Source organism: Oryctolagus cuniculus, chromosome 7, assembly GCF_051225735.1.
Source record: "Oryctolagus cuniculus isolate XC-2025 breed Fujian yellow rabbit chromosome 7, ASM5122573v1, whole genome shotgun sequence".
NCBI lineage: Eukaryota > Metazoa > Chordata > Mammalia > Lagomorpha > Leporidae > Oryctolagus > Oryctolagus cuniculus.
The window spans coordinates 147,742,478-147,768,585 of NC_142873.1; the positions used below are offsets into that span (position 1 = coordinate 147,742,478).

At 60.4% G+C, this 26,108-nt stretch overlaps 1 protein-coding gene across 1 annotated transcript in view; it reads left to right on the forward strand.

Annotated features, from left to right (window-relative positions):
• MYOM3 (myomesin 3) overlaps positions 1-26,108 on the forward strand; it is a 46,911-nt gene that overhangs the window by 17,154 nt on the left and 3,649 nt on the right. Inside the window, exons 15-35 of the mRNA XM_051856692.3 lie at positions 1,983-2,166; positions 5,005-5,179; positions 7,735-7,856; positions 8,216-8,403; positions 8,627-8,753; positions 9,702-9,880; positions 11,770-11,884; positions 12,326-12,482; positions 13,731-13,840; positions 15,244-15,288; positions 15,774-15,910; positions 17,999-18,143; positions 18,322-18,381; positions 18,653-18,720; positions 19,711-19,821; positions 22,779-22,866; positions 23,223-23,261; positions 23,400-23,508; positions 24,997-25,160; positions 25,395-25,431; positions 25,540-25,562. Of these exons, the coding sequence (XP_051712652.3) occupies positions 1,983-2,166; positions 5,005-5,179; positions 7,735-7,856; positions 8,216-8,403; positions 8,627-8,753; positions 9,702-9,880; positions 11,770-11,884; positions 12,326-12,482; positions 13,731-13,840; positions 15,244-15,288; positions 15,774-15,910; positions 17,999-18,143; positions 18,322-18,381; positions 18,653-18,720; positions 19,711-19,821; positions 22,779-22,866; positions 23,223-23,261; positions 23,400-23,508; positions 24,997-25,160; positions 25,395-25,431; positions 25,540-25,562 (2,383 nt within the window). The remainder of the gene's footprint in view (positions 1-1,982; positions 2,167-5,004; positions 5,180-7,734; positions 7,857-8,215; positions 8,404-8,626; positions 8,754-9,701; positions 9,881-11,769; positions 11,885-12,325; positions 12,483-13,730; positions 13,841-15,243; positions 15,289-15,773; positions 15,911-17,998; positions 18,144-18,321; positions 18,382-18,652; positions 18,721-19,710; positions 19,822-22,778; positions 22,867-23,222; positions 23,262-23,399; positions 23,509-24,996; positions 25,161-25,394; positions 25,432-25,539; positions 25,563-26,108) is intronic.

The following is a 26,108-nucleotide window of genomic DNA, read 5'->3' on the forward strand; positions in this document are numbered from 1 at the left end:
AAGGACAGGGGCCTGCTGAGACCCTGGCTGGCTCCCCCCATCTCAGGGGGAAGCCTCCAGAGAGCAGAAGCCAGGTCCCTGCCCGGGAGAGCCCAGCGCAGAGGCAGGGGAGTGACCAGGTGGCCTTCTGCGATTGCCTCCGTCCCCAGGAGGCTGAGAGCAGAGAGGAATGGCAGTTCATGGAAATACACAGTCAAGAGCCAGGTGATCCCAGCCATAGGCTCCTCTTCCCTGCAGGGCCGCGTCAGAAGGGAAGCTAAGCTGGTGCCTCCCAGCCACCAGCCATGGGCACGGACCCGTAGCAGGCACAGGAAGGCATTGTCACTGGGGACAGAGTGGGGACAGGAGCAGCTCATGTGTGGTGGACCCATGGTGTGGAGGAGGCGGCGCTAAGACCTAGGCAGCCCCTGGCTGTTGCTGTGTGATCCTGAGCCCCAGCCCTGACTTCTCTGAGCCCCGGCTTCCCCTGGCATGGGAGGGAGAAGCCGTCTCGAGAGTGGAATAAGACCCAGCACGTGGCCAGGGCCAGCAGCCCCAGGTCTGGAGGTGTTTCTCAGGGAGGGAATTATCCATCCATTTCTTCTGTGTGTATGCACTCATTCATTCATTCGAGAGGCAGAGAGAGTGCTCCCGTGCACTTGTCCAGTATGGTGGGTAAATGAGAGCTCCAGGTGTTCCCTCGGGAGACATCTTTTATTGATTTGTTTGTTTATTCATTCATTTTTCTGTTTGTTTATGAGACAGAGAGAGCGCTCCCATCCATAGATGCCCACAGTGGCTAGCCAGCCCCGGCCAGAGCTGGGAGCTCCATCAGAGTCTCCCACGATGGGCAGCAGGGACCCAAGTACTTGGGCCGTCGACCCTGCCTCCCAGGGTGCACATTAGCAGGGGCATGGACTCAGGAGTGGAGCCAGGACTCAGACCGGGCATGCCAATGTGCGATCGCCCTCAGCTACACAGACGCACCCCTCCCCACCCGAGGGTGCCCTCGCCCCTGACCTCCCCCAGGCTGAGACAGGCGTCCCAGAGCCCACAGCACAGAGCCCGAGGAGGGCGCAGGCTCTGGTTACCCAGATGGGCCTCTTTACACACTCCCGGGTGATCCCATTCTCCGACATGGGAACTTCCTGTGAGGCTGTGGGGTCCGGTGATGAAGCCCTTACTTCGTGGGGAGGGGACGCTGGCGAGGGCCTCAGAAAGCGAGTTTTGAGCTAAGGGGATCTGAAGGAAATGAGGAGCCAGGCACAAGATTTTTGGGCAGAGAGACCAGCAGGTGCAAAGGCCCCAAGGTGGCCATCAGGAAGCAGCAGCGAGGCCCAGGGCTGTAGAGGGTGAGCAAGGCAGAAAGTGGACCGTGGCCAGAAAGGTCTACGGGCTCCATTCAAAGGAAAGCTTTGCTGTGCGGGAGATGAGGGCCTGGGGGGTGGGAGCAGACGGGGCGCTGATGTGACCCGTGTTGTGAAAAGTCCCTCTGACGCTATTAGAGGAAAGATCAGAGGGGTCAGAGGTAGAAGCCGGGAGCCCAGGGGAGAGGCTGCTCAGATAACTTGGGAGAGAGGATGGTGGCCTGGGTCAAGGTCAGGGGCAGGGGGAGCAGGAGGGTGGCAGGGTCAGGGTTGCATGACGCTGAAGGAGGAATCAGCTGCATTTGTCAATGGAATGTGTTTAAGGCACGAGGGAAAGTGGGGAAGAGCCCAGGACGCCTCCATGGGTTAGGCCCAGGTCATTGGAAAGATGGCTGCAGCTACCATGACACAGGCAGCATGCAGTGGAGAATGTTCCAGAGTCGGGGCCTGGGTGTGCTGGACGGGAGATGCTCAGAAGGCCTCAGGGTGGAGGCGTCAAGGCGGCGGGGTTGGGGGGATGGGCAGCCTGGACCGGGGACGAGGCTCTGAGAGCAGTGTGGGGGTTTTCCAGCACAGAGCTGGTCCCGGAAACCGGAAACCGCTTCCCCACAGCCCGTTCCCATCTCTTCCTCGCAGTCGGTCATAGGCAGCGGCATGTGGGAGGCCATCAGCTCTGAGGCGCCCGTGAAGTCCCCAAGGTTTGCCCTCCTAGACCTGGAGAAGGGGAAGTCCTACGTATTCCGCGTGCGGGCCATGAACCAGCATGGCGTGAGCGAGCCCTCGGAGCCCAGCGAGCCCATCGCCTTGAGGGGCCAGCCAGGTACTGCGGGCTGCGGCCGGGCCGTCAGCATTTGGGGTGTGGGGCCCAGGCCGCTGGGCACGAGCCGTGCCTGTGTCCCTCTCCACCCTCTCCCACCCTCTCACTGGAGGCAAACAGGACCTTGGGCCTGTAACGTTGGAAGCCCTGGAAACCACGTTTCTCTGGGCAGGAGGTTCACAGGTGCACGGATGCTTTTCCCAGACGGACAAGGCACTTTGGACAATGGCCCTTTAACTGCGCGTGGGTCAGCGCACCTTTCCGAAACACAGGCAGACGCCATGCAGGGAGAAGGCCACGGGATAGCACAACCCTTTCTCCAGGTCACGAAGTCCTCCTGGAAATGCCGAGTGTAGTGCCTGAGGACTACTCCACACTAGGGCCCCCTGAGCTCAGGTTCTTGCCCTGGGGTAGTGGCGGGTCCCAGAGACATGTGGGGTCCCTGGGGGCCTCCTGCCAGCCTCTGCCCTCACCCTGGGGCACCGCGGCCTCTCCCCTCCGTCCCAGCACTGATGTCACCCGCAGGCCCTTCCTGAGGCCAGAACCTGAAATCTGTTTCTCAGCGCAGGCACTAGGCCAGTGCAGTGCCGGCTCAGGGTCGGCCCTCAGTGACTTCGGATAGACGCTGAGTTTGCTATAGAACAGCCCAGGCCGGCGCCGCGGCTCACTAGGCTAATCCTCTGCCTTGCGGCGCTGGCACACCGGGTTCTAGTCCTGGTCGGGGCGCCAGATTCTGTCCCGCTTGCCCCTCTTCCAGGCCAGCTCTCTGCTGTGGCTAGGCTCTCACTGTCCACTCTGCCTGTCAAAAAAAAAAAAAAAGATATGTTATAAAAAGAAAAGAAAGAAAGAGAGAGACAGAGAGATCTTCCATCTAGCAGGTTCACTCTTCAAATGGTTGCAACAACCAGAGCTGGGCCAGAGCTGGGCCAGGCCGAAGGAGCCTGGATCTTCATCCTGGTCTCCCATGTGGGTATAGTGGCCCACTTTGGCCATCTTCTGCTGCTTTCCCAGGCACATTTTCAGGGAGCTGGATCAGAAGTGGAGCAGCCAGGACTGGAGCCATATGAGATACTGGCATCACAGGTGGTGGCTTGATTCGTTATGCCACAAGGCTGGCCCCCAGTCTTGTGTCTGGTAGGGAATTTCAGTGGTGGTAAAGTGACCTTCTGTCTGTGTGGGGGCTACGTGCAGGTGGAATTTACTTTTTGCTTGGGGCCTGGGATTCCTGGAAAAGGAATCCCTCGAGACAAGGCCAACATCAAGATGTCATCCATTGGGGAGATAGATGAGCTCATGAGTCTTGTATACAGGGCCCCTGTAGCGCCTGCCGTGCCACTCCCTCAATCCCGTGTTGTGGGAAGTTTTTAGTTTAGGAAGAGGGTGATTTGCAATCATAAAAGCAGGGCAAGGGGCCTGCAGTAGATGAAGCCATGGACTGCCGCGCCAGCATCCCATATGAGCACCGGTTCAAGTCCCAGCTTCTCCACTTTCAATCCAGCGCCCCACTGGTGCACATGGGAAAGCAGCAGAGGATGGCCCAAGTCCCTGGACCCCTGGACCCATGTAGGAGACCAGGAAGAAACTCTTGGCTCCTGGCTTTGGCCTGGCACAGCCCTCGCCATTGTGGCCATTTGGAGAGTAAACCAGCAGATGGAAGATCTCTCTCTCGTCTCTCTGTCTCTCCTCTCTCTCTGTAACTCTGCCTTTCAAATAGATAAATAAATCTTAAAAAAAAAAAAAAAAAGCAGGGCAAGGGAACTTGAAGCTGAGGGAGGGAGACCAGATGGCCTCTCACATCTGTATCCAAGGCACTGACCAGGGGCGTGGTTTCAAGTTCACCCTGTCCCTGTCCACTCTGAGGCACCTCCAGAACACAAGGAGAGGTGTTCGGGGAAAGTTGGGAAGTTGAGAAGGCCGGGCTGCGGGCGGAGGCTGCCGAGGGGTCAGGGACAAAGGCCTGAGTTGGGCAGGGCCCTCAGAGACAAGGGAGGAGGAGAGACGTGGAGCAGGTCAAGGAGCGGAAGGCTGAAGGAGCCTGCACTGGGGGCAGCAGATAATGGGGAGCCACCAGCAGATATGCGGGGAGCCCAGACTGACGCAAGCACCAGGAAGCTCGTGCACCTGCCAGCCAGCCATCAGCCCGCCCACTCTCTGATCCAACCATTTAACAAGTCATGGCAGCCCCCACTCAGGGCGCTTGCTCTCGGGGAGCCATGAGAGTCGATACAGAAGGTTTTGAGGGAGGGGAACCAAGTTTTCTTAAGACAGAAGAGGAAATCTGCCAGACTTGGTGACCTCAGGGACAGGGGGGTTATTAGCCATATTTTTGTGACTACAGTGAAATACCCGGGGAAGTTAACTTACACAGGCATTGGCCACGGCTCCAGAGAGGATGGCAGAGCACGTTCAGAGACAAGATCACGTGGCAAACCAGGGACAGACAGAGTGGCAGGGCCCAGGCTTCCAAGACTCTCGGGAGCCCCACCTTCCAAGGGCACACCCCTCAATGGCCCGAGGGCTCCCACGAGGCCCACCCCAAACACCACGTGGGATTCAGTTTGCACCCTCTCGGCACCATTCCCTTATGACTTTGGAGTGTAACTCCTGTGTGATTCTGGAGCCAAATCGCAATCGTGTGAAGATGAGTGACCACCGGCCTCGGAGCTTTAGGGGGAAGCAGAGTTGCTCCCAGGGCAGAGCAGAGAGAAACCCCAGCCCAAATCTCGCCCCCACCCCACCCCCGCTGACCGCCACAGGGTTGGGGCTCCCCGCTGCCCCCGCCCCCGCCTGTCAGAGCCAGGCGCTCAGCATCCTCACTCAGCCCACCTCTCTGTTTTTCAGCGACGCTCCCTCCCCCAGCTCAAGTTCAAGCTTTCCGAGACACGCAGACTTCCATCTCCCTGACCTGGGAGCCCGTGGACGCTGGCCCCGAGCTCCTGGGCTACTACATCTACTCCCGGGAGGTGGGGTCGACGGAGTGGCAGACCGTCAACAACAAGCCCATCCAGGGCAGCAGGTGGGTCGGGCCCAGCCCCCCTGCGGCGCCCGGACCGCCTGGAAGGAGAACACAGCCCCCAGCTTCCCCGGATCTGCCCCCCACCAGGGGCCGCGCACTGCTCCCAGCTCCCTCACCAGTCGGTCACCTGGTTCTCACGGTGCTCGTGTGCGTGCAGGACCGCCCTTCCTGACCGAGCTCCACGCACAGGCACGAGGCTCGGGGAGCTGCAGTAACTGCCCAGGCTCCCTGCGCCAGGGGACGAGCTGGGGTGTGAACTCTGACCCGCTCTTTTTCAACGAACACCGCGGGCAGGACTCCGGGGACAGAGGTGACTGTGGCTGGGCCCCTCCAGGAGCTTCAGAGCCAGAGGGGTGGGTGGGGGCAGGCAGTCAGGGAGGCCTGGGTCAGGCTCCACACCCACCCCACCCAGAGCCTCCTGGTGCCCCACGGGGAGAACGTGCCCCCTCTGGGCCTCAGTCTCCTCCTCCATGAACCCATCCTTGACCTTCCAACTCCCAACACACTCAGAGGCTCCCTCCTCCATCAGCAGCCCTCAGAGACCTTTACCCTTGCAGGCAGGTGAGGCTCAAACTGCTGGGCCCTGCCCCCTCTCACCACGGAGGGCTACGTAGAGAGGGGCTCAGGGGTGATGCCCCCCCGCCTTTCCACGGGAAGACAGACCAGGCCCTCAGCACACCTGGCTCTAGGTCATGAGCTCCAAGGTCATCTCACCCAGGAAAAGGAACTGTCCTGTGTCCCTCAGGTCTTAGGCACCTACAGGCAGCTTCAAGGTGTAGCTTGTTGCCCTAACAGATGAAGTCACCGTGTTGAACAATCAGATTCTTAACAGATTAGCTCAGAGTCAAGGTTATCCCTAGAGTACGACCTCCTCTCCCCTTCACTTGAATGCCCATGTGATGGGGGGGGGGGGGGTCACTGTGAATGTGAACTTGGCGCGGCAGGGACACGGGTCACCCACCAGGGCAGCAGGCTCCTCTGGCGAGTGCAGAGAGCTCATCACACGTGAGCATGTCGTCTACTCCAGGGGTCGTGGAGGCTGAACCCTGCTGCCCAGGAGTCAGAGCCGGGGCTGAGGGCCCAGGGGGAGCTCATCTAGACTGCATTCTGGTGTGCAGCCGGGAGCCCGGTGCACAGGAGCGACTCACACGATGTCTGGCTGCTAGAATGAATGAACGGAGGGACAAAGCTGTGTCCCCAGCTGGCTGTGAGCTCTGGGCATGCCCCTTCCCTACCTGTAACAGGAACAGTCTGACCTGCACAGGCCCCTCCCACAGCCCAGTGTGCAAGACCTCGCACCCATCTCCCAGCCAGGGTGAGAGCCGTGCCCTCGTGGGGGTGTAGCCGCACACGCATGCAGGGTGAGAGTTGGATAGCCAGGAGCCACTGTCTCCAGTGTCGCACTTCCATCTCCTGTCCACAGGGTCTGCCTGGGGAGTCACCTCCAGCCTCACCTGTCCAGGTGTTCCCTCCCTCCTAAGGCACCATCCTCTTTTTGGAAGTGTGTTGCTAGGCAGGGGGATTGCGGCTCTGTCACCATCAGCACCTGCTGAGGCAGGGCAAAACCAGGAGTTGGGAACTCCACCTAGGTCGCCCATGTGGGTGGCAGAGGCCCAAGCACCTGTACCATCCTCCACTGCCCTCCCAGACGCATTAGCAGGAAGTTGGATTGGAAGCAGGGCAGCCAGGCGCTCTGACACAGGTGACCAGCGTCATGGGCGGCAGCTGCACCTGCCACACCACAGTGCCAGCCCAGGGAAGCATGTCCCCTCTAAGCCAGAGGGCCCCGTGTGCGTCTCTGAGTGGCGACTCCCTTTGGGGGGTCTTTGAAAGGTCTCTGTGCTTTTCATCCCAGCACTGATGCAGACAATCACAGCAACTTTTTTTTTAAGATTTATTTTATTTATTTGAAAGGCAGTTATAGAGAGAGGTAGAGACAGGGAGAAAGAGGTCTTCCATCCACTGGTTTACTCCCCAGATGGCTGCAATGGCTGGAGCTGAGCTGAGCTGAAACTAGGAGCCAGGAGCTTCTTCTGGGTCTCCCATGTGGGTACAGGGGCTCTAGGACTTGGGCCATCTTCTACTGCTCTCCCAGGCCATAGCAGGGAGCTGGATTGGAAGTGGAGCAGCGGGGACTCGAACAGGTGCCCATGTGGGATGCTGGCGCTGCAGGCCAGGGCCTTAACCTGCTGTATCACAGCGCCGGCCCCACCCCTCCTTCTTCATCAAGGATGGCCCAAAGCCCAGGAGCTGTGCTGTGGAGCTCTGGGTCCCGGGCTGGCCGTTGTTCTGTCAGTGGGCGTCCTTCCCTGGGGAGCTGCGTTGCCGCAGCAGGCTCTGCAGGGGCGGGCGGCCTCCGAAACCCCAACGGCAGCATCCTTCCGGCTCCACTTCAGGCCGAGTGTGGGGTCCGGCACTAATTCTAGGTCAGCAGGGCCCGGAAGCCTCAGACCCCTCCGCGCTGGTGACAGCGTGTCCTAGCAGGCCGTTCTAGACGGCTCGGGAATGTCTCCAGGCTGCTAGGCACCCCTGAGGGCTGTGCGTTCCTCGGCCAGGTTCTCGGTTCCCGGGCTGAGGACCGGGAGGGAGTACGAGTTCTGCATCAGGTCCGTCAGCGAGGCCGGGGTGGGCGAGAGCTCGGCCGTCACGGAACCCATCAGGGTCAAGCAGGCTCTGGGTAAGTCGCAGTGCAGCGCGGCGTGCAGGCCGCGGGGGCGGCCCTGGGCAGCTCAGGGGACTCGGGCTCAGAAACGCTGCTTGGAGGACCAAACCCAGGGAGCAGTGGGTAATCCGCCCTCTATGGACCCTGCAGCTGGCCCGGACCCCCTTGCCTCTGGGGAGGGAGAAACTGTGGGAGGAGACCCCGGCAGCTGGGGAGGGGGGGCAGCCCAGGTGCCCTCCAGGGGAAAGGTGCTCAGGGAGAACCCCCTGGAGCTGGGGGTGGGGCACCAGGGCAGGGTCTTGATTCCCACAGGCCCCAGCGCCCAAGCCAGCCACCCCTAGGGAGCAGCGGCCTCACCTCCTTCCTCCCCGTAGCCACCCCATCTGCCCCATACGACTTCGCCCTCCTGAGCTGCGGGAAGAACGAGATGGTCATCGGGTGGAAACCCCCTAAGCGTCGTGGAGGCGGCAAGATCCTGGGCTACTTCCTGGACCAGCACGACTCGGAGGAGCTGGACTGGCACCCGGTCAACCAGCAGCCCGTCCCCAGCCGCGTGTGCAAGGTGAGACTGCGCCGCCGCCACCACGCTTGTGCAGGGGGCAGCCGAGGGCCGCTGCTGGCTGCTGGGGGCGTCAGGCTCCCACCTCCATCGCCCAGCTAATGTTGGAAGGCAGCAGGCACTGGGACAGGCCTGGTTAGAGCTCCCCCGCAGCTCCTGCTCTGGGCCCCTGCCCCCGCGGCAGCCCCAGCTTCCGTCTTCACGGCTTGTGCTTGTGTCCTTCAAGGTCAGTGACCTCCACGAGGGCCACTTCTATGAGTTCCGGGCCCGGGCGGTCAACTGGGCAGGCGTTGGTGACCTGTCGGCACCCAGCAGCCTGTTTGAGTGCAAAGAGTGGACGATGCCCCAGCCAGGTGAGGGGCCTGCAGGCCCGAAGTCCAGCCCCGTCCGCCCCCTCACGACAGAGCCCGGGAGAGGAGCGTGCTCTCCGTGTGTTCGCACCTGCTCTGTGCCCCTGGCCCTTGCACACACTGACCCTGTGTTCCCAGTCCCAGGCAGGCTCTGAACTCTGTTCCAAGGACTCCTGGGCCGGCAGCAGGTCCTGCACCCCTGGCACAAACTGCTCCCCACTCAACCCCATCCACCCTGTGATTCTGACCCCAAAGGCACACTGCTAAGGTGACCAACGTGTCACAGTTTCTCTGGGACCATCCTAGTTGGCTGCTAGGAACCCCTCAATCCTGGACACCCAGGACGGTTGGTCCCCCTGCACAGCGCACTGTCCCCCCCCCCCCCGCCCATCAGCTCACACACGAGCCCCGCCCTGCCCCCTGGTGGGGACAGTCACAACCTTCCCCCCCACCCCCCCCCTCGTTCAGCTCAGTTCTGGCATTTACACGAAACCTTGATCCAAGCGGCTGGCGATTACAGTGTGTGACACTTTAGATGAGAGGTAATGTTTATTGAGCACTTACTGTATACCACTGGCTGTACAGTCTCTCCTTCATGCTCACAATAGCATTGTCTCGTAAGAACTTTCATTGTCCCCGTCTTGTAGATGAGAAGACAAGAGAGTCCCCATAGGAGAGGCTGGAGCTGGTCAGGGTCCTTGGTGCTCGGACTCCAGAGGCCACACCCTGGGCCCTTTAATGCCTCCTGGGACGGGGTGGGGGAAGGGCAAGGAGGCTTCCAGGAGGAGGTGATCAGGGCACATATTGAAGAGGTGACCTCTTCCAGGCCCAGGGCTGAGCATGGAGCCACCCTACCCAGGCCTGGCTGTGGCCGGCACGTTGATTGCCCAGCGCCTTGCCCGTCCGTCCGGCCACCCCTCACATCTCTGCCCCCTCTCTCATCCCCCACAGGGCCGCCATATGATGTGCGGGTGTCCGAGGTGCGGGCCACCTCCCTGATGCTGCAGTGGGAGCCCCCGCTGTACACGGGAGCTGGACCGGTCACAGGCTACCAAGTCAGCTTCCAGGAAGACGGCTCTGAGCAGTGGAAGATGGCCACCCCAGGCCCTGTCCCCAGTACCCACCTGAGGGTGAGTCCTGCCCCGTCATCTGCTGTCCGGCCCTGGGCCTTCCCTCCACTGGACATGGCAGAACCACAGAACAGCAAAGCTGGAATGACCTCATGACCACATCCTCCATGATGGCACAGAGGACCAGAGAGGCAGAGTCACTTACCCAGGGTCACACAGTGAATTGGTAGCAAGTCAGGCTAACTGGTGGCCTTCCCAGCTCCGTGCAAGGCAGATGCCCCTAAAAACTCATGTGACAGCCAGCCAGGTAGGTCAGCGTTTGCACGTGCACATACTCAGCCCAGGAACTGTGTTGTAGAAATAACGAGGCAGCCGATTTGGCCATCCGGGGAGTGAACCAGAGGATGGAAGATCTCTCTTCTTCTCTCTTTGTAACTCTGATACCAACAAGTGGAATCCAGCACATGTCATGTTTCTATGGGGTTTATGTGCATTTAAGAGTCCATTCTGGGATTGCCAGGAGACTTTACTCTTTCCTTTTTATAAAAAATAATGATTTATTTATTTATTTGAAAAGCAAAGAGACAGCAAAACAGAGAGCGATCCTCCACCTGCTGGTTCAGTCTCCAGATGGCTGCGACAGCCAGGGCTGGGCCAGGCTGGAGCCAAGAACTCCATCTGGGTCTCCCCCATGGGTATTAGGGACCCAGGGACTTGAGCCATCACCTGCTGCTCCTAGGGTGCTCATTAGCAGGCAGCTGGGACCAGGAGCAGAGCCAGGCCTGGAGCCCAGCAGAGTCGCAGCCACTGTGCCCCATCTTCTGTGTGCATTCTTCTTTAAAGTTCCCCCAACAGCAAACACCTCTTGACTCATCAGAAACAAAGTGAAATACCTTGATTTTGTAAAATGAAATTAAGGCCACTTCAGAATCAGAGCAGACACGCCTTGGCCAGTGGAATCCCCCGAGGTCCTGCAGCCCCCCCTCCCGCAGTGGCTGGGGTTGGGGGGAGGCCTGGCGATGGGTGGTCCGCCCCCTGCTCCCCGAACACCCAGGCTGGCCCAGGCCGGGCGGGGCCCCTGGGTGATTTGGCACTGGTTGCTGTGTCGGGATGGTTGGCTGTCTTCCTTGACTCAGTCACTTGCTAAAGACCCCCTGACACCCCCCCCCCTCGTTAGCGCAGCTCAGGCCCGGAACCCGGGCACAAGCAGCTGAAATCAGTGGGCAGCAGGCAATGACAACACTGTGCTGTGATTGAGGGCACGCATGGAATTCTAGGGGCTTGAGCGGGAAGGTCCGAGCCTCTGTCTAGAACCCTGCAGATGCCTGAGCAGAACAAGCTTGAGGTGGTGAGACTGTGTCCCAGGGAGGAGGAGGTGTGAACTGATGGGCCTGGGGACCCTGAGGGAGCCAGGAGGTGGAGGAGGGGAACAGCAGAGGAGAAAGAGGATGGGAAGTTGACACTGGACTTGACCCTGAAGGCTATGGAAAGATTTAAGCACAGTCAGCTTGGAAGAGGGAAGCAGAGGGAGGGTGCAGAGGCAAGATGCTATTTAGGAAGCTTCTGGACGAATCCAGGTGAGGGGCGGGGACTGGGACGCGGAGGGGAGGGCCGTGTGCGGGAGTGGTAGGGAAGTGAAACCGCTGGGACTTGGTTGCTGGGTGGGGAGGGCTCCAGAGGAGGACGTCAGAGAGGCCCCCAGCCTCTCCGTCAGCGTCAGTGTGGGGCGATGGTATCGAGGGAGGGTTGAGGGTGGCCGGGAGGGAGAGGGTCTGCCTGCGGGGAGGTGGATGAGTTGATCTTCCAGTGGATGGAGTTCCCGGGCCGCGAGTGGACCACCGAACACTGGAACTCAGGAGAGGCCTGCTCCTCGCCCCAAGCGCCCTCAGGGTCCCACAGCGAGAGGTCTTCGCCTCCTCAAAGCTCACTGTCCTCTCCCCCTCCCCCAGGTGTCTGACTTGCAGCAAGGAAAGAGTTACGTGTTCCAGGTGCAGGCCATCAATTCAGCGGGTCTGGGGCAGCCGTCGATGCCCACCGACCCCGTGCTCCTGGAGGAGAAGCCAGGTAGCGTGGCCAGAGGGAGCCGGTGCTCCCAGCCAGGCTGGGCCCGCGGGGAGCTGGGGGACCAGAGGCCCTTCTGCCCACCCCGGCCTCTCCCTCCCTCGGGCCCTGCCTCTCCCTCTCCAGTTACTTGGTAGATCCCAAGATAGGAACACAGCTGCTCCCTGTGCCTCGATGGTAGCTCCCGCCCTGCGGCACTTAGAAACCACACAGCTGTCTAAAGCAGGGCCCAGGTGGCACCCTGGGCTGGCCTGTCTGGCAGCCCCCGCTGGCCCCCTCCCGCTACAAGCCAGGTGCTGTGCTTGGCCCCCACCCTGCCCCGGCCCCCACCAAGCCCTTCACGGAGGGATGGTCAACCCCACTTTAGAAACGTGCAGGGGGGAGGGGCTTGGCTTGGTTTGTTATTTACCAATGCCCAGTGCCCTCCCTCGGTCTCACTCCCAGATGCCCGGGAGATCGAGGTCGGCGTGGACGAAGAGGGCTTTATCTACTTGGCTTTCGAAGCCCCTGAGGCCCCCGACTCCTCGGAGTTTCAGTGGTCCAAAGACTACAAGGGTCCTCCGGACCCCCAGAGGGTCAAGGTCGAGGACGGAGTTAACAAGTAAGTGAAGGGAGGAGAGGCCAAAGCTGTCGCTGTGTGGAGGGCGGGACCCACTTCTGTGTGCGGGGAGGGGAGTGGGCTGGCCCCCGGGGTGCAGACTGTGGCCTTACGGAGTAGGGGGGCCAGGGCAGTTAAGGGGCTCAGCGGGGGCGTTTGGCTTTTTGGAGATTGTTTTGTAAAGAGCCGCAGGTGCTCTGCCTCGGTCTCCCGGGAGGGACCAGACCTGGGCCCAGCTTCATGATCACAAGATTCCTGAGAGCCACTGCTTGGGGGGGAGGGGCTGACTGCAGCTCACAGTCCCAGAGCCTCTCAGGCCAGGGCTAGGTCCCTGTCTGGCAACGGCATTCTTGCTGGCACAGTACCGTGGCGGCCCAGAGTGGCACGTGGCAAGAGGGAGCACCTGTGCCTGGCTCTCCCTCCTGTAAAGCCACCGGCACTCTGTCAGGATCCAGGTCCAATCCAACCTCCTCCCAAAGGCCCCGCCTTCAAACTCTGGGGCTGGAGTGAGCTTCCACCCTCCTCTTACCATCAACTCATGGCTTTGGCGTTTTTATTATTATTATTATTTATTTGAAGCAGGGAGAGATCCATCTTCCTTCTGCTGGTTCCCTCTGCAAAAGGCCCCAACAGCCAAAGCTGGGCCAGGGCAAAACCAGGAGCCTAGAACTCCTTCTGGGTCTCCCACGTGGGTACAGGGGCCCAGGCACCCGGGCCATCATCCACTGGTTCCCGGGTGCATTAGGAGGAGCCAAGTCAGAAGTGGAACAGCCAGGACTTGAGACTCACACTGGTGTGTCTGCGGCACAACCCAGCCCCTCAACTCACCACTTTCAAGTCCAAATTCTGAGAATTCTGGAGCCACCTGTTGTTTGAGCCATTGCAGCTTCCTTGTAGGGGGTTGGGCCACTATCAAATGCCTCCGTGTCTCACTCCTGCCCCCACAGCTCCTGCCCTCAGCTTTGTCTCCCAGGGACAAAGCCAACACTTTGAGCCCTGCCAGAAGGTGGGGTAAGGCAGCCAGCAAGCAGCCTCTGTGCCAGAAGGCCTGGCTCGTGGGGCCGTGGCAGGTGCCAGGTCCTAGGAGATCCCAAGACACACCTCCCCCTGCCCTGCCCGCTTCCTGGCTTGGCCGAGATCTGGAATGAGGCCCAGAGCTACCAGAGTTGAATGGGAATCTCCCCTCCCAGGCTCCCAACGCACAGGGCCAAGGAGCCCGGCCCAGAGCCTCTGCTCTCTCCCCTCTGCCAGGTCCAAGATCATCCTGAAGGAACCGGGTCTCGAGGACCTGGGCACCTACTCGGTGGTGGTCACCGATGCTGACGAAGACATCTCTGCGAGCCACACGCTGACCGAGGAAGGTAACACCCCTCGCCCCTCGGTGTCCCCAGAGACAGACCCCCGACAAGCAGCCCCAACACAGTCACCCCCAGAGCAGCAGGAGGCTGCAAGCTGAGTGCACAGCGACTTCTGCAGCCGCCAGCCCTCACCCAGGCTTCCGTTCATTCTGCCAGTCGCTCAGTACCCACCTGTTAGCACCTGTCATCTGCCAGGTACCAGCCCAGACCCTGCGAGTTCTATCAGGGGGCTCGGCTGGCAGCCGACCCTGGCTGGCAGAGTTCACATTCCTCCTGTCTCTCTGGTTTACCCACATTTGACAAAGGCAAAGTTATCGGGATGCGTTTGCTTCCTTCAGCAGCCTAAGAAAACCCACAGTGCACGAGGACGATACTTTGCAGACAGGGGTTGGTCTGAGAGATGAGGATGCAGTAGGGAGCAGTGGGGACTGTGGCTAACCAGAGAACGGATGCCACGTCTAAGACCATCCACATTTGGTGGTTTCAACGGAACTGAAACCAGGGCTGTTGACGGATGAGGCTGCCGTGTCCATAGCAACTGGCACGGCCCTGGCCTATTGTCATCCTGTTTGTGGCATGTCAGGCCCGTTGATCTTTTTAAGATGCACAAACCAGAGAGATGCCATCCAGTTCCAGGTCCCGCTGGGCTGTGGGCAAGCCGCGTCACTGCTCTGGGCCCTGTGCCCTCACCTGCAGGGGAGTTATAATGCCTGGTTGACCACCCAGCTGAAACACTGCTTCTGTGCAGATACGTCGAGACGATTCTGTGCAAACCACAGCCCTCCACCAAAGTGGTGGGTTTTTGTGGGGCTCTGTGGTGCTCGCTGAGAGCCCAGCCTCCAGGGCTTGCAAGGGGAAATGCAGTATGGGCTCTGCCCCTGGCGGTTTATCCAGGCAGTGCCTACTTATTCAGCACCTACTGTGTGCGGGCACTGGACAAGCTCAGCTTAGCAGGAGAGAGAAACCTGATACAAAGAAACAGTCGGTAGATGGGGCATCAGCGGGGGCTCCGGGCTGTGGGACTGAGTCCTTGCGTGCAGGCGCTAGGACAGCAGGTACAGAGGGCTGACAGGGGGCTCGGGCATCAGGGGCTGGCGGGAGAGTAACGCCCCGCCCACAGCAGCTGACAGCACTGAGCATGAGCCTGGCACAGGATGGCTGTTCCTCCAGGGGGGGGTGTGGGAGCCAGGCTTTGAAGGACAGAGAGAACTACAGTCTGAGGGGGGGTGGGTGGGAGGGGCTGTGGCCCCAGGATCCATCCCCATCCATCATCAGCCCCTGGTGTCATCAGTAAGTGACCCTGGTGACCGCCAGCCCCCGCGGGGTCCCGGGACAGTGCTGTCATCAGCCCCTGTGCCTGCAGATTTCATTCTGTCTGCTTTCCTCCTTGCCCCTCCCCGTCCCAGAGCTGAACAGGCTAAAGAAGCTGAGCCACGAGATCAGGAACCCTGGTAAGCAGAGGTGGGAGTGGGAGCGGGCAGAGACCAGGGCGTGCTGGCAATGAACGGGCAGTCATGGGGAGCCAGCGGGGGGCGCGGGGCGGCGGGGTGCGGATCTAGCCGGCTCCTCCATGTAATCATTTTTATGGCTCTGAGCACCTGGGCTTGGAAAAGCTAAACAAACCTGTGCTCCCCCGAATTGCCCGGGGTAGTGGGCACCTTCTGAAGCAGGGGTTCCAAATCTGGCTGCACAGGAAAGACGCCCCCATGCCCCCAGACACATCAGAGTCTCTGAGGGTGCACCCCGGCCAGTCAGGTTTAGAACCAGGGCCCCTGAGCCCTTGGAAAGGAGAAACTTAACCGACCCCAGCCCGTGCCTCCTCAGCCTCTCTCAGCCCCTCGCCTGCTTGGTGGTGCACCCTGGGGTGGCGCTGCTGGGGAGGGGGGGTGGAGTCGAGCATGCCCCGCCCACACCCCTTCCCTTTGGCTCCTCCCAGTGATCAAACTGATCTCGGGCTGGAACGTGGACATCCTGGAGAAGGGAGAGGTGCGGCTGTGGCTGGAGGTGGAGAAGTTATCACCGGCCGCCCAGCTGCACCTCATCTTCAACGAGAAAGAGATCTTCAGCTCACCGGTAAGGGGCGCCAGCGGCTCCCAGCGCCCTGCGTGCTGCTCCACGGGCGGGGCCCTCCACCCGTGGGCGTTCCAGAAGTGCCTGCACTCCAGCTCTCCTGGGGTGGGGATGGGGACACCCAGGGAACAGGAGGCGAGCTGAGTGGGACCCAGGTGCCACCCACAAATAGGCTCACACACTCCCCACAATTGGAACACCCCAGCAGTCCAGGATGAAAACTGCATTCACACTGTTGACTGTGCAGGCCGAGACCTCACTCATCTTAGGTGCACTCACAAAGTATTCTCGCACAGTTTTTTGTTTGATTATTTGAAGATTATTTATTTGAAAGGCAGAGTGACAGTGAAAGAGAGAGACAATGAGACAGAAAGATCCTCCATCCGCTGGTTGGCTGCAACACCAGGGCTGGGCCATGCGGCAGCCAGGAGCCTGGAACTCTCTCCTGGTCTCCCCGAGGGTGACAGGGGTCCAAACACATGAGCCATCTTCTGCTGCTTTCCCAGGTACATTAGCAGGGAGCTGGATCGGAAGTGGAGCAGCGGGGACTGGAACTGGTGTCCACTATGGGATGCCAGCACCGCTGCCGGCGGCTTAACCCACTAAGCCCGGCACCCGCCTCTGGCGCGGTTCTGAGAGCACGGGACGGGGAGTTCGGCCACTCCTAGGCTTGTTCACAGCAGCTGCTGCTCTTTCCGCTTCTCTCCGTGCGACCCCTGAGCAAGCAGAGCCCCGCGACGGAGGCTGCCTCCAAGCGTCTCCGTGTTCAAATGCAGCTTTCTAGTTCAGAGGACTTGGCTGCTTCCTCCTAGTACAGTTAATGTTATACTGGCTTCATTTGAAATCATACGTGTAGACACATGATGTTAGATCGAACCCTGTGAATTGTGACATTCAACTGTTTTTTTGAAGATTTATTTATTTATTTGAAAGGCAGAGTTACAGAGAGGCAGAGAGGTCGGTCTTCTATCACCCCCCAAATGGCCACAACGGCCGGAGCTGGGCCGATCTGAAGCCAGGAGCCAGGAGCTTCCTCCAGGTCTCCCACATGGGTGCAGGGGCCCAAGCACTGGGCCATCTTCCACTGCCCTCCCAGGCACATTAGCAGGGAGCTGGATTGGAAGTGGAGCAGCCGGGACTCGAACTGGCAGCCACATGGGATGCCGGCGCTGCAGGCAGAGGTTTAACGCACGGTGCCACAGCAACAGCCCCGACAATCGAATCTTTTTGCTGCAAACTGGTGCTCCCAGTCTCAGGAGAAACTCAGCCTCGTGATTCAATCTCATTTTTTTTGTGAATTTCCTCTCCAGATGGCAAAACGGCCATCAGGAAATCGGTGCTCTGGAGAGGGGGCGCTGGAGCCCCGGGCAGGCTCTGGGAGGGAGACTCTGTCTGTCCACCTCCGCGGGCTCCTGGCCGGGGGCCGGCCTCTTCACCACTCTGTGCCTCGGTCTCTGCGTCTGACAATGGGATCCGGGAAGCCTAGACTGGGAAGATCTGGGAACACAGGGCAGGTGGCCAACGGGATGAAAGCTCTCGTTCCCTGTAGATGAACCCTGTGGCCCTGGGGAGGGCGCGGAGCAAAAACTGAGACCGCAGGACACTGCCAGCGCTTGCCACCCAGCACAGGGGCCCCAGGGCTGTCAGCCCCCTGCAGAGGCGGGACTCGTGGGTCACTTCCTGCAAACACGCACACAAGGCAGAGTGGGGACCCAGAAGTGAAAGACAAAACTTGGAAAACTCCTAAAAGTAAACAAGACGCCCTCTGGCGGCAAGTGTGCAGGTGCTGCTGAGATGAGACTGCATATCTCATGGGCTGTCTGTGTAGCAAACGATAAACGATGTGGACAACTACCACGTGTGGGGCCCAGGGAGGGTTGGGGGCTTGTTAGGAAAGCGTAGTTAGTTCCCGCCCCCAGGACTCCTTTCTTCACCCGCTGGGCCCTGGAGCCGTTCCCCGGGGCAGGTGTGGGGGACCCGGGTCCACACAGGCAGGGAAGGGCTCCCCCGGGGCCCCGCCCCAGTCCCTGGGGTGCACCCCACGGCCGGGGAGGGGGATGCCAGAGGACTCTGCGCGCTTGCTCCCCCCAGAACCGCAAGATCAATTTTGAGCGGGAGAAGGGGCTGGTGGAAGTGATCATTCAGAACCTGTCTGAGGAGGACAGAGGGTCGTACACCGCTCAGCTCCAAGACGGCAAAGCCAAAAACCAGATCACCCTGGCGCTGGTGGACGACGGTCAGCCCCGCCCCGAGCCCCAGCCCACACCCCTGCCTCCCCGGGGCTCCCGGCTCCGCTCCTCCCCGGGGGGCCGGCTGAGTGCACCCGCCCCTACCCCTGCCTAGCACCTGCCCTGCTGTCCCCTCCCTGGCCCTGTGCTCCCGGCTCATCGCAGCCCCTCCCCGCGTGTTTGCAGAGTTCGACAAGCTCCTGAGGAAGGCAGATGCCAAGCGGAGAGACTGGAAGAGAAAGCAGGGTAAGAGCTGCAGGGGTGAAGGGGCTGTGCCCTGGCCTTTGATCTGGGCCAGGGAACAGAGGGGCTGGGGGAACAAGACCCCCACAAGGGGGCTCTGGGACTCAGTCCAGCTCAGTCCTGATGCCACCACAGCCAGCTGGCCCCTGCCGGGCCCTGAGGGTGGGGGCACCAGAGGCCCCTTCCTTGCCTCGCCCGGGTCTCCCGACACTTCCCTGCCTGGCCACCAGGTGGCGTTCTGATGGGTGGGCGTGTGTGGGTCTGGCCCTGGCAGGTCCCTATTTCGAGGAACCTCTGCAGTGGAAGGTCACCGAGGACTGCCAAGTGCTGCTGACCTGCAAGGCAAGTGTCCCCCCACCACCACCTCCGGCCCCGCCCTTGCCCAGTGGGACAGGACTCGTGGACTGTCCTCAGCCAGTGGCCAGCCCTGCCCACCCCGCCAAAGGCCATCCGCTGAGCATGGCTGGCTCCGCACAGGGGAAGCAGCTCCAGGGAGGGAGACTGCACCAAACCCCCAGAGCAAGCCCTCCCCCCACCCAAGAGGAGCGCAGCAGCGGAGTTGGTGTGAGGTGCGTCGGCCTGAGCTAGTGCTTCCAGCGGCTCTGGGCAGGGAGCTGAGGGGTCCCTGGGTTTGCTATCAGCTGTGCCAGGCCCTTGCTCCGTGCCCCACGGTGTTGTTTTAACTCCTCCGCATCACTCATCTCTGGGGTCAGCGTTACTGATGCCACTTTACGGGTCAGGAAGCGAGGAAGGACCCAGCTCGAGACCATGGGGTCTGGGCAGATCACAGGTGTTGCCCGAGTCCACCTGGCTTGGGAGCCCAAGGCCTTTCTCAGCAGCCAAAAGCCTCTTTATATAACAGGACCCTCGGGCGGGATGGGTGCCCCCGGAAGCATCGTCACTCACTAGACTCAAAGCACCTGCCAGGCACTGGACATACAAACGTGTAGAAGCCGCCTCCTTGGGCCTCCGGGAGCCCAGAGCAGCGTCATTGGAAAGCAGCTCGCCTCACGCTTAATATCTGCAGGAAACTGACGGAAGGGGGGCATACTGGGGTGCTTGCAGGAAGGCTTCCTGGAGGAGGTGACATCTAACGGAGCCTTTAAGTAGCACACAGAGAAGAGCAGGAACAAAAGGCAAGGGGAACTCCATTAGCAAAGTTCGGAGTCTGGAAGCCAGCAGAGGGAGCACGGGGTGTGAGGAAGGAGCCGGCTGAGGTTTGGCTGAGAGGGTGAGGGAGGCCGGATGTGCCTATGAGCAAAGTTCTGATGAGCCAGTGTCTCCTTAGAGAGAGGAGACTGATGGAGACTCCTCGCTCTCCGCCCTCCCCAGGCCACCAACACCAAGAAGGAGACTCGCTTCCAGTGGCTCTTCCGGAAGAGGGAGGCCCCCGATGGTCAGTACGACCCGCAGACCGGGAAGGCCGTTCTGTGCATTGAAGAGGTGAGTGCCGCTGCAGCACGCGTGGCCGTCAGCCCCGGCCAGGCCGTGCGAGAGCACCGGGCTGGGAGTCCAGAGCAGGCCTGGAGCGGGGGAGCAGGTGAGGCACGCACGCCAGTCACCACCCACAACACCTGCATCCCATGTGGGCACTGGTTCGAGTCCCAGCTGCTCCACTTCTGATCCAGCTCCCTGCTAATGTGCCTGGGACAGCAGTGGATAACGGCCCAAGTGCTAGGGACCCTGCACCCACGTGGGAGACCCAGATGAAGCTCCTGGCTTCAGGCTGGCCATTGCCACCGTCTGGAGAGTGAACCAGCAGGTGGAACTCCCTGTAACTCTGCCTTTCAAAAAAATTTAAAAAAGCCTTTAAAATCAAAAGAAACAGTAATCTAGATAAATAATATATGAAATATTTTTAAAATTCAAAGTTAATGCCCGAAAAAAGAACCATGAAGGAAAAAAATCAGCAACATTTCCAATAAAGACAGGACCGTTTTCACTGTTTTTTCCTTTTGCTTGGGCCCCTGCCTTGGTCCTGCCTCTGACTGTGCAGCCTGGGGCTAGTTGCTGTCCCTCTCTGATCTCAACCTTCAGCTGTAAAAGGAGCAGGTGGGCAGAAATTCCTCCCTCCCCAGTGACCCTCCCTGCCCTCATGGACTAGGATCAAGGTCAAGGAAGGACATTAGGTGTAGACAGAACCAAGCAGGCCCAGAGCTCCCTGCTCCAGCCCGAATGCTCCCCAGCGACCTCAGGAGAGTGTGGCCCGGTCAGCAGAGGAATGCAAGGCCTGGTGTCCTGTGCTGCCGCCGAGCTCTGAGGCCCCACTGGGCGCCAGGGAGCACTGGAGCCATCGCAGCTCTGCTGACCTGGAAGGAAACAATGATTTCAGAGGCCAGCCAGGATGAGGCCCTGTGGGCCTTGGTCACTGCACTACAAGGAGTGGGGCGTGGCTTCGGGCAGGTGCTCTGTAACAAGGGCTGTAGCTGCCAGCCTCTGTCCCTGTCCCATTGGTGCAGAGCCCTCTCGCACCCTCACTGCAGCTGTCCCGGGGAGACTGAGCAGGAGTGTGCCCCTGTGTTACCAACGAGGGAGCAAACGCTCAGAGGGTTCAAGTACAAAGACACAGGGACAGAGGATGGGGTCAGAAGTTATTCCATCGCTCACCCCAGACCTGGCTGAGACCGTGGGGCCCCCCGGGAGAGGGCGGAAGGGCGGTAGAAGAGTGTGGGGTTTAGCCCCGCATTTCCCGGCTCAGAGCTGGCTCCAGACCCTCCAGTGGGGCTGGGCTGGGTGGGAGGGACCTTGAGGGGTGGGAAGGCAAGCATAAGGGCTCTTCAGAACCATCCCGGAAAATGTGCCCCATCAGGAGAACACGCGTGGATTTCAAACACTCTTTAAGGCAAACTAAATATAAGTCTGCATTCCAATTTTTCCACGAACTCTAAAAAAATATTTACGTTCATTTCATTTCAAGGACAGAGAGAGATCTCCCATCCAGTGGTTTGCTCCCCAGAATGGCCACAATAGCCAGGGCTGGGCCAGGCTGAAGCCAGGAGCCTGGAACTCCACCCAGGTCTTGCATGTGGGTGGCAGGGGCCCAACAACTTGAGCCATCACCGCTGCCTCCCAGCGTGCACGTTAGCAGGGAGCTGGAACCGGAAGCGGAGCCGGGACCCCAGCCCAGGCTCTCTGATGTGGGCTGTGGGGGTCCCAGGCAGCACCTTCGCTGCTCCACCAAACACCTGGCCCTGCCGTGAGCTCTCTGCAGAGCCCTCGCGTTGCCCCTCCGCCCTGGGGAGGGGCTGTGTGCCACGGGGGTCTCACTTCGGATCTCTGGACCTTAGCTTGAAAGCGCAACCAGGGCCGGCGTCGTGGCTCCGCAGGTGAAGCCCCCACTTGGGACACCTGCATTCCGCAGGGATGTGCCACTGTGCTACCAGCAGGAACTGACGCCGGTTCAAGTCCCAGCTACTCCGCTTCAGGTCCAGCTTCCTGCTGCTGGATCCTGGAAGGCGGCAGGTGATGGCTGCGGTACTTGGACCCCTGCCACCCGTGTGGGAGATCCAACGGCAGTTCTGGGCTCTTGGCTTCAGCCTGGCTGTTGTAGGCAATCAGCAGATGAAAGATTCTCTCTCTCCCTCTCTCTCTCTCTCTCCCTCTCCCTTCCCCTCCTTCCCTCTGTCTTTCAAATACATTTTTAAAATATTTTTGTTTTTAAGCACAACCAAGTTCTTTGCTGAGTATTGGTTCTAATCTCTTTTTAAAAAGATTTATTTATTTTGAAAGGTGAGTGGCTCACTTCCCAAATAGCCACAACAGTCAGGGCTGGGCTGATCTGGAGCCAGGAGTCAGGAGCGTCTTCTGGGTCTCCCACACAGGTGCAGGAGTCCGAGCACTTGGGCCAGCTTCCACTGCTTACATTAGCCTAACACATTACCAGGGAGCTGGATCAGAAGAGGAGCAGCCGAGACTCAAACCAGCATCCATATGGAATGCAGGCAGTGGCTTTACCCACTATACCACAGTGCTGGCCCCAATGGTCCCCATTTCATTTGGGGCTGATAAACAAGTACCAGAAGAATCCCTTCCTGTGGGGGCAGGGCAGGGGCACCCCTCCATCCGGGGCCCCCAGGGGAGGGGTGGCCCATGAAGGGTGTACAGGCGCAGCCAAGGTCTGCACGGAGGGTCTGCTGTGCCTGGAAACCCCAAGGGGGGCTGGCCGTTCCTGCCCTCAGCCCTGCCCAGGCCCAGACCAGCCTGGCGCAGGACTCAGAGGGCTCTGGAGAGACCGCCCAGCTCAGATGAGGCCCAGGGAGAGGCCCAGGGAGAGGCCCAGGGAGAGGCAGGGTCCCCAGGGCACAGTGCTAGGGGCAGCCCCGGAGCCTGGAACCTCTGATGCATTGTCCGTCCGCCCTCCGGAAGCCCGCCGACACCGTCTCCCCCGTCCTCCTTTGCAGCTGTCCAGAGAGGACCGGGGAGTTTACAGAGCCGTGGTCGCCGATGACCGAGGCGAGGACGACACCATCCTGGACCTCATGGATGAAGGTAGGAGCTGGCGAGGCCAAGAGCGGCTGGGAGTGGGACCTGCAGGGTAAAACTGATGGGGGCCCCCGTGGCACTGGGGGAGGGGGCGGCACTGGGAGGTGAAGGGACTTGGTCAGCAGGGGCCTGGAGTGCACGGCTCTGACTCCCGTACACATGGTGGAGAGCCTGGGCTCACTCCCGCCGCTCAGCCTGCAGGGAAATGCTTGCGCTGGCGCATCAGTGGGTGCCCCAGTCCTTCCCGCCTGCTGTGCTCCCTGTGCACTGGGAGCAGCTCAGGAGCCCCACCTGGGGGGCCCCACCCCGGGTATCCCCAGGGGAGCCCAGGCCAGCTGACCATTCTCTCTGTCTCCCTGCAGCCCTGGACGCTATCTTCACGGAGCTGGGCAGGATCGGTGGTAAGCAGCCTACCCTTGGCCCAGTCCCTCCCATCTGGGCTGCCTCCTGACAGTGCTGGTCCCCCTGCCACCCGACCTCCGTAGGGGCTGCCTCTGATCCTTGCCGCCCCAGGACTCATGCTTCTCCTGTCTCCCCAGCCCTCTCTGCAACCCCACTGAAAATCCAGGGGACCGAAGAGGGGATCCGGATCTTCAGCAAGGTCAAGTACTACAACGTGGAGTACATGAAGACCACCTGGTTCCACAAGTAGGTTTTGGCCTTGCCCAGGAGCCACAGCCCAGCACCTGCCACACAGGGGCCTCCCTCCCTCCTTGCCCCTGCCCAGTCCTCCTGGCAGAGCCCAGAACCAGAGGGCTGCCAGAGACAAGGGTCTCCCTCGGGCCCTCTGGTCCCCAGAGAGAGCTGGGGTAGGAAGCAGCAGGCGGAAGACTAGAGGGCCTTCCCAAGATCCCCCAGGGAACAGAGAACCATGATGGTGGAAGACCTTTCTGGAATATCCATGGCTGCAGCAAGACCTCAGCCTCAGAGTAGCTTCCGGGAACGTGGGGAGGGCGTGATGCGGCAGCAGGCAGAACCCAATAGTCGGTGGTTGTGGTGCCCTTGTGGGCTGTGGTGCCCTTGTGGGCTGTGCAGCCTCAGCAAACTCGAGCAGCCAGGCTCAGGGGCAATGGTGTAGGCAGAAGGACCTGTGGGCTGACAACTAGCTGGAGGCCGGGGCTTGAAGGCAGGACAGATGAGGATCCACAGAGCCCCAGCCAGGAGCCAAGTCACCCCAGCCAGCTTGAGAACAGAGTTGCCCATTCCTTCTTAGTGTGAGCACGCCTCAGCCTTGTGGAGCAGACATAACTGCCTCTGTTCTATGGGGACGGTTAGACTGACTTGGTCAAGTTCATCAACAGGGTGAGAGGCAAGGCCAGAGGCCTAGCCAGAGTGACAAAGCCCACACTGGGGACATGGGCCAGGAGTCTCCAGGAATGACACTTAAGTTAAAAAAAAAAAAAAAAAAAGGAAGCAGAAGAAGAAAAAGAAGAAGAAGGAATTTAACTTTATATGGTTTCCAAAGGTTAGGGGAGAGTGGGACGGTTTAAGAGGAAGAAAGTTAAGAAGTGAGGAAGAGGCTCCCGGGGTGGGAAGAGTGGTGGCCACTGCCCCTGGCGTGACAGCTCACAGACACAGACGGCACCGGCATGTGGCCCCTGAGCCACACACTCTGACGGATGGATGAATGGAAGCAGAGCTAGAGGATGGATGAATGGAAGCAGAGCTAGAGGATGGATGAATGGAAGCTGAGCTGGAGGATGGATGAATGAAGCAGAGCTGGAGGATGGATGAATGGAAGCTGAGCTGGAGGATGGACGAATGGAAGCAGAGCTGGAGGATGGACGAATGGAAGCAGAGCTGGAGGATGGATGAATGAAGCAGAGCTGGAGGATGGATGAATGGAAGCTGAGCTGGAGGATGGATGAATGAAGCAGAGCTGGAGGATGGATGAATGGAAGCTGAGCTGGAGGATGGATGAATGGAAGCTGAGCTGGAGGATGGATGAATGGAAGCTGAGCTGGAGGATGGATGAATGAGCGGTGGCCTGGTAAATGGAGGGTGGGGTGGATGTGTCTTGAGTGTCTCACCCGAGCGTGCAGCCAGGGCGGGAGCCCTCTGCCGACCTGCAGGTGGCCAGCCCTAACCACTGCCCTGTCCCCCCTGCCACACACACACACACACACACACACGCAGAGACAAACGCCTGGAGACCGGCGACCGGCTGCGGGCAGGCACCACCCTGGATGAGATCTGGCTGCACATCCTGGACCCCAAAGACTCGGACAAGGGCAAGTACACCCTGGAGATAGCCGCCGGGAAGGAAGCGCGGCAGCTCTCGGTGGACCTCTCGGGGCAAGGTGAGCCGGCCGTCTGCCTGGTGTCTGCTGAGAAACCCATGGGGAGATGCCGGGGGCTCTGGCGGGCGGGGGGGATCCCAGCTCCCCACCCAGTCCTGGCCCTGTCCCTGTCCCGAGATGCTGGATCGGGGAGGACAGTCAGGGCTAAGCTGTGTCCCTGGGGGTCGCCCTGCCCCTGAGGGTCCCACAGCAGAGGCCCTGACGCTCCCCTCTCCCTCTGTGTCCTCCTCACAGCTTTTGAGGACGCCCTGGCTGAACACCAGAGACTGAAGTGAGTTTCCTGTGTTTCTTGCGCCTCCTGGCAGCCGTGGGTTTCCCTGCCCAGGCAGGGTCATCCTTGCCCAAGGCTAACCCTGACCTGTTCCCATGTCTGTTTCAGAGCCTTGGCCATCATCGAGAAGAGTGAGTCCGCCGCTCCTCCTGCGTTTCTGTTGGAGTCCCGCTCTGCTTCCCGGAGCGCAGGCTGCTAAAGCCCCGCCCCGCCCCCCGGGGTCTGCGTCCTCAGGGATGCAGGGGAGAGAGACCTGGGCGCTGCGGCACACAGGGAGACACATAAGGAGGCGAGGGATCCCCAAGATCGTGGGTCCCCAAGTGCCCGGCAAGGACCGTGGTGCCAAGTGGGCAACGTGGGTGCGACCCCAAAGACAGGGTTAGAGAGGAAGGGGGCTGGGCCGGTCTTCCTGAGGGAGCTGAAGCTGTGGCTCTTGGGGCACTGGAGCTTCCTCTAATCCAGGACGCAGCGCCAGCCCCAGAGGGACACATGGCCTCGGCAGCTGTGGGAGCCACCCCCACGTCCGCATGCATGAGCTTGTCCCAGCCGGTTCTGAAGGGCCTGGTGCTGGAAGCCTGGCTCTCAGCATCACTGGCCCAGCAGATGAAAAGCAGGGACCCCCATAAGGGAAAGCCCCGGGCAGCAGAGCACCCAGAGCCCTGCCAGGTGGGCCCCAG